The 14277-nt window shown below is 25.5% G+C and overlaps 1 protein-coding gene across 2 annotated transcripts; it reads right to left on the reverse strand.

Moving 5' to 3' along the window:
- Nucleotides 1-314: 314 nt before the first annotated feature.
- On the reverse strand, nucleotides 315-7755 carry LOC112637566 (fatty acyl-CoA reductase 1-like). 2 transcript variants are annotated; one of them, XM_025407591.1, is made up of 8 exons: nucleotides 7435-7755; nucleotides 6953-7201; nucleotides 6516-6661; nucleotides 6188-6297; nucleotides 3828-4020; nucleotides 3311-3559; nucleotides 2460-2636; nucleotides 315-430 (listed from the first exon to the last, which is right to left on the reverse strand). In XM_025407591.1, the coding sequence occupies exons 1-8, from the start codon at nucleotides 7645-7647 to the stop codon at nucleotides 346-348; spliced, it is 1422 nt and encodes a 473-aa protein (XP_025263376.1). In that variant the 5' UTR covers nucleotides 7648-7755; the 3' UTR covers nucleotides 315-345. The 2 variants fall into 2 exon arrangements, with proteins under 2 accessions (XP_025263376.1, XP_025263377.1); XM_025407592.1 differs by lacking the exon at nucleotides 315-430 and adding an exon at nucleotides 562-734.
- Between the last annotated feature and the right edge of the window lie 6522 nt (nucleotides 7756-14277).

Consider the following 14277-nt stretch of genomic DNA (forward strand, 5'->3'; position numbering starts at 1 on the left):
AGTTATACAATTTTATACAGTATCCAGTTATACAAATTGCACAATTTTATACAGTAGCCAGTTATACAAGTTATACAATTTTATACAACAAATTATACAATATGCAATATTTATATACCATTGTTTGTGTGATCTCTTTTCTCTCTTTAAAAAAATATTTAAAATCACATACATTTATATATCATCCATAATATTCCAATAATAATAACAGTTTTAAATATTCTTACAAATAGCTCCACTCTAAAATAAACACTTCTATTATATTTAAAAATTAATATATCTTATGCAATCAAATAAGCAATTAATGTATCCAACATATAAATAACAATAATGTTTCTTTTATTTTTACCTTTTATAATGTGCTTTAGCTGCTTTTAACTGATTCATATCTTCATAAAGAAGATATTTTTTGGTACCTATTATTACATTCCTTCAAATAATAAAATAAATATTTAAAATTATTTTTAATGTAAATATTATTACATTAACATCAAAATTGGATAATATTGTAAATCAATCTATTTTTCAGCAATTAAAAACTATATTTTTATTTCACGTTTTATTTTCATTTTATTTATTATCATAGTTGATATAAATCCAGTATGTGCTTAATTTATCGTGCATTCGTTGCTCATTGAATATATTAAGTTGACTTATGTAAAGGTAATTATTTAGCTTAGGAGAGCCACCTCGGATAACCTTGACTTTGACACATATTGTCAAAATGATGGACTCTGAGTAACATTCAAAAGGTTTTAGTTAGCGCTCATTGTTTATTTAAAAGTTATAATAAAAGAAGTTAATGATGTGAAGCGAGATATATTTGTAAAATTTCACGTGGGTTTACGACTTTCCACATACACACACACACGCACGCGCGCACGTGTCCCCCCTCCCGTCAATTGGCGAGGTGGATCTTACTTCATGTGGAAAGTCGCAAACCCATGTGAAATTTTGCAAATATACATCTCGATTCACATCACTTATATCATTAACTTCATTTGTTAACAACTTTTTAATAAGCAGCGACCTTCAATTATTTTATAAGCAAAAGTTACTTAGGATGATGTCCTTGATAACACATGAAGATCATCAAAATCATCGAGGCAGAAGCCCGAATTGTATAAAATTACCATCTTTTGAAACTTTGAGATGGAGGTAGGGGTTAAACTATTCGAGTCCGCCTATTATATATATATATATATATATATACAGGGTGTAAAAAAATTAGACCGACAAACTTTGAGGGGAAATAGAGGACATAAAAACAAACATATTTTGTTAATAATGTTTTTCTCTATGACGCTCCGTTTTAATATTATAGGGTACAAAATAGGAATTTTATGATTTTAATAAAAAACAAACATATAAGTGAAAATATTAAATTTATTTCAATTACACATATTTTAATCTTTTTTAACTCAATTTATAATACATGTTCAAAAATTCCTCCATTTGCTTCAATACAAAGATGACAACGTCGAAACATTGATTCTCTCACACGTTCGAAGACTGCAGGAATATTTTGAACGTGATATGCTGCAGCAGTAATTCGGACTACTAATTCTTCTTCTGTTTCAATCGGTGTCTCATAAATGAGAGTTTTCATGTGCCCCCATAAAAAAACGTCAAGTAAAGATAAATCTGGTGACCGGGGAGGCCATGCGATAGGACCTCCTCGACCTATCCAGCGCTCATTAAATCTTTGGTCCAAGTAATTGCGCACAATAGCACTAAAATGAGCAGGTGCTCCATCGTGTTGGAACCACATTTGCCTTCTTGTGACAAGTGGCACGTCTTCCATGAGTTCTGGTAACACTTCCTCGAGAAAAACAAATGGAGGAATTTTTGAACATTTATTATAAATTGAGCTAATTATTTGCGCATTTTTGTTCCGTTCTTTTGTTAATTGTTTTTTGAAGATTAAAATATATATGTGTAATTGAAATAAATTTAATTTTTTCACTTATATGTTTGTTTTTTGTTAAAATCATAAAATTCCTATTTTGTACCCTGTAATATTAAAACGGAGCGTCGTAGAGAAAAACATTATTAACAAAATATGTTTGTTTTTATGTCCTCTATTTCCTCTCAAAGTTTGTCGATCTAATTTTTTTACACCCTGTATATATATATATATATATATATATATATATGTACATGAAATTACTCGGGAAGGTATCCTTGACAACATATATCAAGGTCATCAGCGTATAGGCCGCAATTGTTTAGTTTTATCAAAATTATTTTTCAAATTTTAATTTTTATGAAAGAGCAACTTGCTCAAAAATATAAGATAGTATTAAATTATGATATACAATTAATAGAGAGCAATATTTAGTAAATATTTTTGAATTTTTATATATAATTTCTAATAAAAATAAAAGTCCAAAAACCATGTGCTGGATCAGCACATTTTAGCTTCTTTCTATTTAGATAAAGAATATTTTTATATTTACCTAAGATACTTAGTCATATCAATATCAGAAAGATCCATCGAAAATATTTCTCGATTATCAGATGGTATTAGAGACATCAAATTTCGACTATTTGTGTTATCAAATTTCCATTCATTACACATAAAATGTTTCAAAGCATGATTGGCCACGTATGCTTTCCTTTGTAGTCCTAATATCCTATGTAGCATATTATAAGTATCAAGGTAAGATAATCGAAAAATGAATATACTTTATTAGATATTTTATGGTTTCTCTAAAGTTAAGGAATTAATTCAAGCCTCATAACTTGAAATGTACTCAATGAAGAAATACTTTATTATAGTATTTTGGAAAGTTCTCGAGATAAATTGGAAGAATAAGTAATAAAAAATAGGAAATTTTATTTAAAAAATTGAAGGTGACCTTCACGATCTTCAAACGACTTTTTTAAGGTAAAACCAATGACACCATTTTAACCCCCTTAAAACTATACAATTTTCGTTTAAAACATTTTCACTGAAACCGTCATGGTTTCAAGATTCAGCTGCATTACTTAAAATGACACCCTGTATATAACGCGCGATTCACACTTTTAATAACTATATATTAACTATATATAATAACTATATATAATAACTATAATTTTTCAATTATCATTAAAATTGGAAATAACTGAAAATTATCACAAATTTGAAAATAACAACTTGAATTTCTTAATTTTACACATAAACTATAAAATCTCATAAAATATTCATTTTTCGATTATATTACTTATACCTCAATATTTTTATACACAAAATAATGAAAGAAATCAATTGATGTATAGAAAACACACATAGCTAACACATAAAAATAACACATTTAGTACTTACATAGGCTGATGTCCCAAAAATTTTAAAACTGAATCTATTATTATAGCTGGTAAAATATGACACAACACTGTCAACACATAATATATAATTGAACTCTCAGTAAATACAGAACGAGGGATCCAGACCATTCCTTCAAGAGGTATCTTTTTTAATAGTTTAATCATAATAAGTGTTTTTTCGTAAAATGATGTACTTTTTTCATCAGGAAAAGTACAATTTATGACCAAAATTGTAGATGTTGGTGTAGAACTAATGATAATAATAATATAAATTAATTAATATGCTTTATATATAAGATTTAAAAAGACTACTTTACAATTCAGAAATATCTTATTGTTAAAAGATAATATATATGAGATTGATGCAATATCACAATATTATTATAGAATTTCAAAAATTTTATTTCAATATATTTTAAATTTAGTTTGAAATTAGGTTAAGAATGCAAATTAATTAATTTTCCTTCGTAGCTTAATACAGTTAGAGATGTATTATTAAATAAATTGATGTTACATACGTTGTTAATCCAAGCTTCCAAGTTACAACAATTATAGTGTTGATGACAGTGTCTATTGGTATCTGATTTTGTGAAGTACATTTACTACCATATAGTACTCGTAATAATCCTTTTCCACCAAATGCCAATAGTCCCATTGGTCCATTAAAATTATCTATCCATCCTGGGATTGGATCTTTCAACGAACTTATTACTATAACAAACAGAATATATTTTTCGAATTATTATTATTAGATTATTATACAAAATATTTTATGATAAGCGGGACCCACTTGAATAAACAGGAGACATAAAAACAATGATAAGAATTCATATTTACATATATCCTATCAGATGATGTTTGTTTTTTGAGTTATAGTCATGTTTGTATTTCTTATATTAACGATTTCTTAACAAAAAGAATGGATCATGCAGGATTTACTGGCTAGCCTTTACATTCTCTAGATTAAACTCATTAGGTTTTTATTTGTGACGCGACTTGAAAATAATTGTTTATTCACAACCCTCCTGTATTGAAATACTTTGTCGTATGTATGAGAAGACTGCTAATCCGATGAATCCGACAGACCATATTTTTAAATAAGTGTAGTATTATATGACATATTTGTATTCAGATTGAAGATAAACACTTCTTAATAAAAGTAAGCAGCTCTATTATTGAAATACAAACATTGGAATACAACATGATTACAACTCGAAAACAAGAATAAGACACATATACAGAATATTTCAGAATAATAATATCAACGTTCATGAGCAGGCAAAGTAAAGTAAACTGAATAGAAAATCTTTACCATTTTGTAATTATCATATTACATAATTATTTAATTTTTATTAAAATATTAGATAAAAAGAATTGCGGTGCATTCAATCAACGGTGCATTTCGCATGGCTAGATTATAAGATGTATGGCTCTGCTATATTGATGTCTATGTAAATTTTCTTTTAACTTAATACTTGTATAACTCTCTAAAAAAATTGTCCGACGGCAATCAAAAATGGATTTGAAAGATAAAGAGTAATAACTATACGATGCCATTAGCGAAAATATTTCAAAAAGTTACGTTTCCTCGTTAATAATAATAGGCATTTTTAAACTATTTAATCATAAATTACTCAGAAACTTAATGTGTTGGGGAAATTCTGCAGCCAGATTCGTTTCCAGCGTTAAAAAATCTATCAAATTCACCTACTCTGTATTTTGTAATTGAGTTCTAGCAAGCCTGTGTATTTATTTGTTTCTTTTTTTTAACAACGTTTCCAGCTCCCAATTTTTTGGATTTCCGAAATTTTGTTCAGAAAATCCAATGAAATCCTAACAACACATAATTTTGCCGTTTTGTGTTATCTATCGGAGTATTTAATCGACGACTTGAGCCCTGTCGATCACAATATACAGAGTAGGGCAAAAGTTCTGGAACGGCCACATATCTCTTATTCAAATAACTAATCTCGAGAGCTTTCTAGAACACTATTATTTAGTTAGATTTTATTAAGTATCTTCCGAGTTATAAGGCTTGAAATAATTTCTTAATTTTACATAAATCGTAAAATATCTTGTCATATATCAATTTGCAATTAAAAATTACATTTTTTTTCGATACAATTATGTGTTTTCATTACACCAATTGATTCCTCTTATTGTTTTGTACATAAAAGTATTAAGATAAGATAATCGAAAAATAAATAGTTTTTGATTATATATATGTACATAGTAAAAATACATAAGAATTAGATATTCTTACCCATTTCATACAGGTAAAAATACGTAAGAATTAGATATTTTTACTCATTTCATAGGTACATTTTCCAGGTTTATTGATTTTTTGAGTTTTCTTTTTGACTTGCGAGACCGCCATTTTTAAGTTTCATATTCGTGTTCAGGAGGTAAAAATACTAATAAATAAGAAATAGGAAATACTAATAAATAGGAATTGGATATTCTTACCCATTATTTTATATAAGTGGGTTTTCCGAAGGTTTACCGTTCAATTAAGTATTTAAAATTATTTTATAAAATAATTAAATTAATTACTGTAAGTAATAACACATTTAAATATTTATATAACAATGATAGGAATGCAACAACGCATTAATGTAAATTTGGCATTAAATATTTGTACGATTTAAAAATTTTTAATGCATATGTATGTTTCCTATTTCTATTTATATATCACGTTCATGGCATATACACAATTTTGTATCCTATTGTAATATACTAATACAAATATTAAACGTTAAAAATTTTTATATAAAATAAAGAGAAGAACAAATTTCTAGCTCGTTTAAAAAGTATTGGAGAAAAAAAGAAAAGCTCATATCTTTTTCTTTATGTCTTTTTAATATCGAAAAAAACCTACCTATAGATGGTCTCACAATCGCACACGGCAATGATGAAGAATATTCATGTATTACACTTTCCGCTAACTTTTTCGAGAATAGATAAGTATTAGGAAAATAATCCAAACATCTGTACATAATTTCAAACGTTATGGCAAATTAAACATCTGTATATAATTTCAAATGTATATGGCAAATTAAAAGATTAAGAGTAATTGAAACAGTATGATAAATGTAAAAAAATTATTTTGTCTTTAATTATATTTCACATATTATATTTGAATATTTTATATATTTATAAAATTTATATATATATATATACGCTCAATTTATATTTGACATATTTACTTAGCTGTAAAGATACTCAGGTTATGTTCATCCAATAATTCGGCCACTTTGATCATTTTCCGCCAATTAGCTATAGGTGGATACACCTTTTCTTCTATAAACGGATTATCCAAATGCGTATATGCTGTGCCAACATATACTAGAGCCTTTAATATGAAAAACAATTAATATTAAAATTATGCTTTATCCATAATATTATAATTAAAAGTTTATAGCAAAATATTGAGGCATGTTTACAATTAATTAAGAAATCTGTCATATGAGAACATTTCTTTAAGATATTTCGAATAAACATAATTTTGAAAAATAAAAAGTATTTTTAAAAATAAAGATATATAATTATCAGTTAATAAATCGCATAAAACACCTATGAAAGATAATTTACACACATAAATATACGAATACACAGAATTAATTCATAGAATTAATTTACTTACTATTAAATTCTTTATATTTTCGGCTAAAATACATATATCTCTCGTTGATCTGGTATTACTAAGGATAGCATATTTTAAGCTGTCATTAAATTTCACACTTGCTGCATTATGAATTATTATAGTTACTCGTTCAATCAGCATTTGTCTATCGACAACAGATAAATTGAAATTTTCTTGATTGATGTCACCAAAAACTGGAATTAATTTCTTAAAATTTAAAGACTGCTTCTCTCGTAATTTATCAAACAACTAAAATGAAAAAATTATATTACATAAAATATTTTTTATAAAAAATTTGTCATAAATTTTTAAAATATTTTTAAACGCAAAAATTGTAAAATAATTTGATAACTTCTCCTACAATTTATTATTTTTAATGTTTCTCCATGTTTTATTTTATATAATTGTTATTAGTATGTTATAATAATATTTCTAAAAATATTGTAAGTGTTTTTTGTAAGAGAAATTTATTTCTAACTTACTGGTAAACTTAACATTTTCTCAAGTCTTTCGTTAATGTTTATGCCTTTTTTCGGGCGCATTAATATAAATATTTCTCGAACATCCGGGCAAGATCTTAATATCTTCTCGATGTACACTTTGCCTATAAATCCTGTTGCGCCTGTCAAAAATATACTTTGTCCAGCGTAAAATGACGGAATCGACTTGGCTGGATCGATTGTATTCTTATCCATCGTTATTAAAATGAAAAAAACAGAAGTATTAATAAGAGCAAAACAGTAGTATTAATAAGAGCAAAAAATATATGAACATATATCTAAAAAAGATTTTGTTCTTTCTCGAAATCGATATCGTTACTGAACAGCAATCTAAGACTTCGATTATATATACATAGTAAAGCTAAACATGTGACTGAAAATGTATGTATTCAATCGGAAATACTCGAGGTCAAAGCTAAAAGAATAAATACATACAACGCAGGCAAATTATGTCTTCATCAAAGTCAACAATAGCATAAAATCATAATATATAATTTATTCTATTTAATATATAATTTGTTTAAATTATATTAATTTGGTTAAATTTTTCAATGTTATGAATCACACTCACATAACGAATATATACAATAGTTTTTAATAAATTTAAATTTTATTAAATTTAAAAATGATTTTTAAGTAAAAATAAGATTTTTTTAGCAAAAATTTTGTATCGATAGAAGTTGAGATATCTTACATACAACTGAATCGTTTAATTAAATATTGTATAACATAGAAACGCGCAAAATATTTAAAATATGTAAGTATATATGAAAATACACTGGTTAACGAAATTAACATTCTAAAAATTTGCCTTTCTAAAAAATGTTAAAAAAGCGCCAAGTTCATGCGGCAACAAATTATTTCAATATAATTACATATATTATATTTTATAAAAATAAAATCATAAAATTACATCAAGAATATGTCGTCTCTCCTTAGTGCTGCTAATATTGTAGACTAAAGAATCACCAGTTTGAATTAAAATTATGTCGCAACATAATAAAAAATCGATGAATTAAAATTATGTCTGTACATAAATATAATTGTGAATTTTTATTATGTTCCGACATAATTTTATTTACATAAATTAATTTTCTACAATCCTTCATAAATTTTGAAAATCTTGTAAATAAAATTAGAAATCTAAATAGAAATAGAAATAAAATCTAAAATAGAAATCTATAAAAATATATTAAATTATCTTTTTCAGCATAAAAATAATTTCACATAATAATTTAAAATACATACAATTTTAGATGATCTCAAAAAATAATTTATATATTACTTTTAAATGTTAATAAAAATGTGCACATATTAAATGCAATACAATATAAATTGCAAAATATAAAATATTTACTTGCAATATTTTGACCATGTATAATTTAAATGTGTGTATAAAAAAATTTGTTCTAATTTTTAATAATTTATTTACAAAATAAAAATATTTTGTTTCTATGTAATAAAATTAAATTATATTTCTGTCAGCACATAATAATAATGCCATAAAATTACTATCTTTACTTATGTTAAGGTAAAATTTACGTTTGACATCATTTTAAATAATTTTTTTATGTGTTTACATAATAATAATGTTTCCAAATAGTTTCTTTATTAATTTAAAATAAAAAATTTATTTTTAATTTTGTACCTAAAATGTTTGCTATTAAACAGTAAAACGGCGTACCATGCAAACTTGTAATTTACATTTTATTCTTTATTACTTTTATTATCTTCTAAATATATTGGGATTTTAACCATCATTAAAGTAATGCTATTAATAAATTATATATTGTATAAATTTTATCTGCAATTGACACAATTTAATGATATCGATTTTTTAGATAAAATAGATTTAAGCAACAAAATATACATGAAATAATACTTTTTGTATGATGTTTCTTTTTAATAAGAAACATACATCTGTTTTATTTATTCAGTTTTTTGAGAAATGTAAACTTGGCACCCTTTTTTTTCTTTCGTTAAATATCAAATTTGATATTAATTTAAATTTTACAAATTTCATTTCACTCTCAACCATAAATTATATATAGCAGTAAAATAATTAATTAAATAGTATAAATAAATATGTGCAGAAAAATATTCCAATAATAATTTCAATTTTTTATTTTTTTGATATCTTTTATTGATAGAATAAAGATGAAATAAAAATGAAATATAATATAAAAATTACACTTATGAAATATGATATAAAGAATTAATATGAAATATAATATAAACAGATTATAAGAAATTTATTTTACCTCCTTATTTTCTTTTGTTTATATTATATATGTCACATTGATAAATTAAAATTAATATATTTTTTCGATTACATTATTAAAAAAGTATAATTAATTAAAAAGAAGAATTATTATTAATTAATAAAAAAGACATTTGCTACAAAGAGTAAAAAGGACAGGAAATAACATAAGAAAACATTGAAAACATTGAATTACGTCAGTTACTACGTATCTTTTTAACATGTAAGATCCAACTGTTTAACCTTTATCAAGTTATGCAAATGTACAGTGCATAAATCATGTTAATTTCAAAAAGGAACCGACAACATTATTTTGGAATTGTATCCACACACATTTGTGTAACAGTTTTAAATGCAATTTATAATAGATTGTAGGTATAATTTCAAAACAAATATTGTTAGTTCCTTTTCTAACTAACAGATGAATGAATAGCTTGATTAATTGCGTTTAGTTATTACTAGCCCCGAATGTGACCAATTTCATATGTTAAGGCATTATTGGCGCCTACTGTATCTAACATTAGCATTTAATGAGTATAAAGTTGAAATCAGATAAAAAATTTAATTACGATTTAAAAATTTGCGTACGTAAAGATTAATATATTTTTAAAATAACTATTTTTGAGATGCACGATAATAAATGTTTTATGGCTTATAATAATTTAAAATAATAAGTTTCCGTAATATAAATTATTGCAACTTTATTCTGCTAAATATAAAACGTTTGCGTAACTAGGCAAAGTTTAAATAGTTGCATGAAGTCAAGATTTTTCGCTTTTGATTGCATAATTATAATTATAAAATTGGAGGTGAAAAGTCTTGACTTCATTATTAATGCGATTATTTATTCTATATGCAAATATGTTTAACCTTTAGCAGACTTACCGATAAAATATTATTAAAAATAGCGAGTCTTGTAGAAGTTAGCGTAATTTAAAAAAAATTAGCTAGCATGCATTACTGTAAGTAGCGTTACAGTAAGTAAATCTTTATGTTATTGTTGATAAATTTTTTTGTTTATGGGGATGGAACTTGAGCCGTCTCCGACGCTTGCTAGAGTCGCGACACCTTCCGAAGCTCGCAATCCATCAGGGGAAAATATTAGCGACAGCATTTGAATAACCGAGTTTAAAGTCCAAACAGCTGACGGACGAGACATAAACATCGGCAAGAAACGCGGCAAAAACACCCCAGACGATCCGCGTTAATAAAAACTCGAGCGCACCGTACTGCTAGACGTGCGAGCATATATTGCACACATTCGTATATTATACACTAAGAAAAAAATAATGTTGAACCAACAACATCAGTGTAATTGAAATTTATTTTATTAATTCAATAACATTTTTAACCAAATTAATATACCATGTATTGATTTTATTAATAATGTTATTGAATTAATAAAATAAATTCCAATTATACTGATGTTGTTAATTGAACATTACTTTTTTTTCAGTGTATTGTTTCCACGCCGCTAATTATACGAAATCTCCGTAAGACCCGTGACACGTCCACGGCTGAAGTATAGCCCACGGCCTCGCTGTTAAGACGTAACTTCACCACAGATTATAGGTGCGGCAATTATTTCACGCCGGAATTCCGTAAATTCTCGGTCCACGTTATCGATTATATCTCGATCCGCTGCGTGTCGATACGAACGCACACACACACACGCAAACATTGTAAATTCACGAACTCGCATCTATACACTCACACATTGTACATCACCACACACACACAAAGAATAAATAAATACATTTTATTACATATGCACACGCCGATCGTTATTTTACTCGCAACCTAGATCCGACGGCTATCCAAAAATTTCGCAGTACGAAAACCGCACGTTACAGTATTAAGCATAGTAACAAAGTTTTAGTAATTAATTTAATTTGTATTTTATATTTTAAATTTTTGTTGTCACTATAATTTCTCTCAATTGACTATTCAATGAAATATATAAAATATATTAAATATAATAATTAAATATATATAAAACTTTTTATATAAATAGATAAAAAAATTAATTAATTGAATCTAAAATTATATAAGACAGATAATTATTGCAGAAATAATTTTACCTCTCAATCCATTGATGTGTATGCTTAAAAACTATTATTATTACGAAGATTATTAGACATGCAATCACTATAATACTATGTATATATGTGTCATTATCTATTCGTTTAATCGTTTTATTTGTATTATTTTTCGATTTAAAATTATAAATATTTTCTTTTGTATTAACTTCTTTGCGTTCATTCATTCTAAATATTGATGATTTTTCAGGTTTAGTTACAATATCTGGAAAAATAATACCAATTAATCGATTAAAACTTTGTTAGCTGATTAAAAAATATTATATTAATGAATTTGTTGTAAAAATTAAATATCAATAAATCAACTTAATAGAGAGAAAAGTAAAAATATATAATATAAAAAGTATAAGTATATAAGTATAATATTAGTAAATTACTACTTATAATAATAAAAAGATATACATATATTATTATATTTTATATAAGATACAGAAACATTATTCAATTATACTTACATTTCTGTATTATTTTCTGTGTTGAAACAAAAATAAAAAATAGAGATATAGTCATTATATATATAATTACGGAAATACAATAAATCTATAGAGTTACAATATAAACTATCATCTTACTTGGAATTAAATTTGTAAAAATAATAATACATATGAGTTGGAGGCTTGCCACGGCCCTATTTTAGAGTCCATCCACCACTGCTATTTGGTACAGTGGAGATTTTAGTATATATTAGAGAGATCTTGGGGGATGTGGTCTCTATAGCGTTGTGCTCGTCGGTGCCATTTCATACGGAAGGCCAGTCGAAATCAACATGCACGCGAATACCTCCACCGGCACTTATTTGGTCAGCGAGTGACCTTTCAGGAATCCTCTATGGCAATCGGCATTGCATCCATCGAGGGAGATACCATCGTCGCTTTGGAGTTGCATATCACTATGTTAAAAAACAGCATTAGGTGTGAGGTCTGGATAGTTTAGTGGTCTAGAGCAATTGCCCGGAAAGCGAAAGACTCGGGTTCGATTCCCGATCCAGCCACTTGCGCCTCACATATTTTTCTATGTCTGCGAATATTAAGTTTTCTAGCAATTATTCGTTAGGCTGAAAAATGTGCACTGAAAAAATTGTATTCTCAACTTAAGAATATGCCACTTATCTTTAGAATATATACTAAAATAGGCGCCAAGAGGATATCCTGAGCACATCTGTAATATTGATAAAGTTTCTTAAAATTGTTATAAAACCTTATTCTCAACTCCAAATTATTTAGACAACGCATGATTAATTATGCATGATTAATTTTTATGATATATTTTAATAAATAAGATAAAGTAAGATATATACATGTATCATAAATATGTAATAATGTAAATATACAATTTTGTTGAGATCATTTTTTTACATTTGTAAATTTTGAGATTTGCAAAATTGTGCGATTTTAATAAATAAAAATATTGCAAATAATTCTAATAAATCAAGAGAATAAAAGTAAATTACGTCAAACGACGTAGTAATTTACTTTTTCTGATTTATTATACACATTTATTTTTGTAATATTTTATAACACAATTTTATTTTTCTCAAAATGTAAAAAATAATAATGTATAAAATAATTCTCAATCTTTATCTAACACAGAACATTACTATTTCTTTAAATTTAAATATAACATTTTATCGAACACTATATTTAGTAATTTTGACAATATATTTAAAAATATATGATTCGTAAAAACGCATGTAAATGTCGTATTGTAAATGTTCCGTATTTTGTATTAATTAATATACATTTTGAATATTAATTATCGCACATATCCCGATTTTTAGCAAGACTTTTTTACATTTAATAAATAAAATTTTATTTTATTAATTTCTTGTGTCAAATAATTTACATTTGTTTGTATGTATTTATATAAGTTTATTGATGACTATATCGTTTGTACTGATTATAAATGACTATAAATTGTAAAAATTTACTTAAAAAAATATAAATTTAGAATTATGACAAATTAATATATGTTTCTTACTGAAAAATATTTATCACTAAATTTAATATTGCAGAATTAATTATCGATTACCCGCAAATAGATATATAGACCCGCAAAAAATATTTCGTCTAATAATTTGTCTACTAATAATTAAAATATAAAAATTGCATTATTTCTGTGTAACGTAGAATTTATGTAATATCGAAATATAATTTTATTCTATATGTTCAATGATATTTATACATATTTTTTTAAATAATGTTGAAGTTGGGTATTACTATTAAGAAACGGGAAGTTTATTATTCATGTTTGTCTCGATAATTTGTGTGTTAATCGATAGAAATAAATTCTCTTTTCTTTATCTTACGGATTAAAGAATATAAAATAATTTATAATATTACAGATCGTATATATATATATTACAAATATATAATTTTATATCCAAATATAAGATAATTATTCACATAAATAGATAAATAGATTTGTAATGTTGTTTTTGATATGATAATGTTGTTTTTGTAATGTTGT

Source organism: Camponotus floridanus, unplaced genomic scaffold (assembly GCF_003227725.1).
Source record: "Camponotus floridanus strain SB8 unplaced genomic scaffold, Cflo_v7.5 scaffold18, whole genome shotgun sequence".
In the NCBI taxonomy this organism is placed as follows: domain Eukaryota; kingdom Metazoa; phylum Arthropoda; class Insecta; order Hymenoptera; family Formicidae; genus Camponotus; species Camponotus floridanus.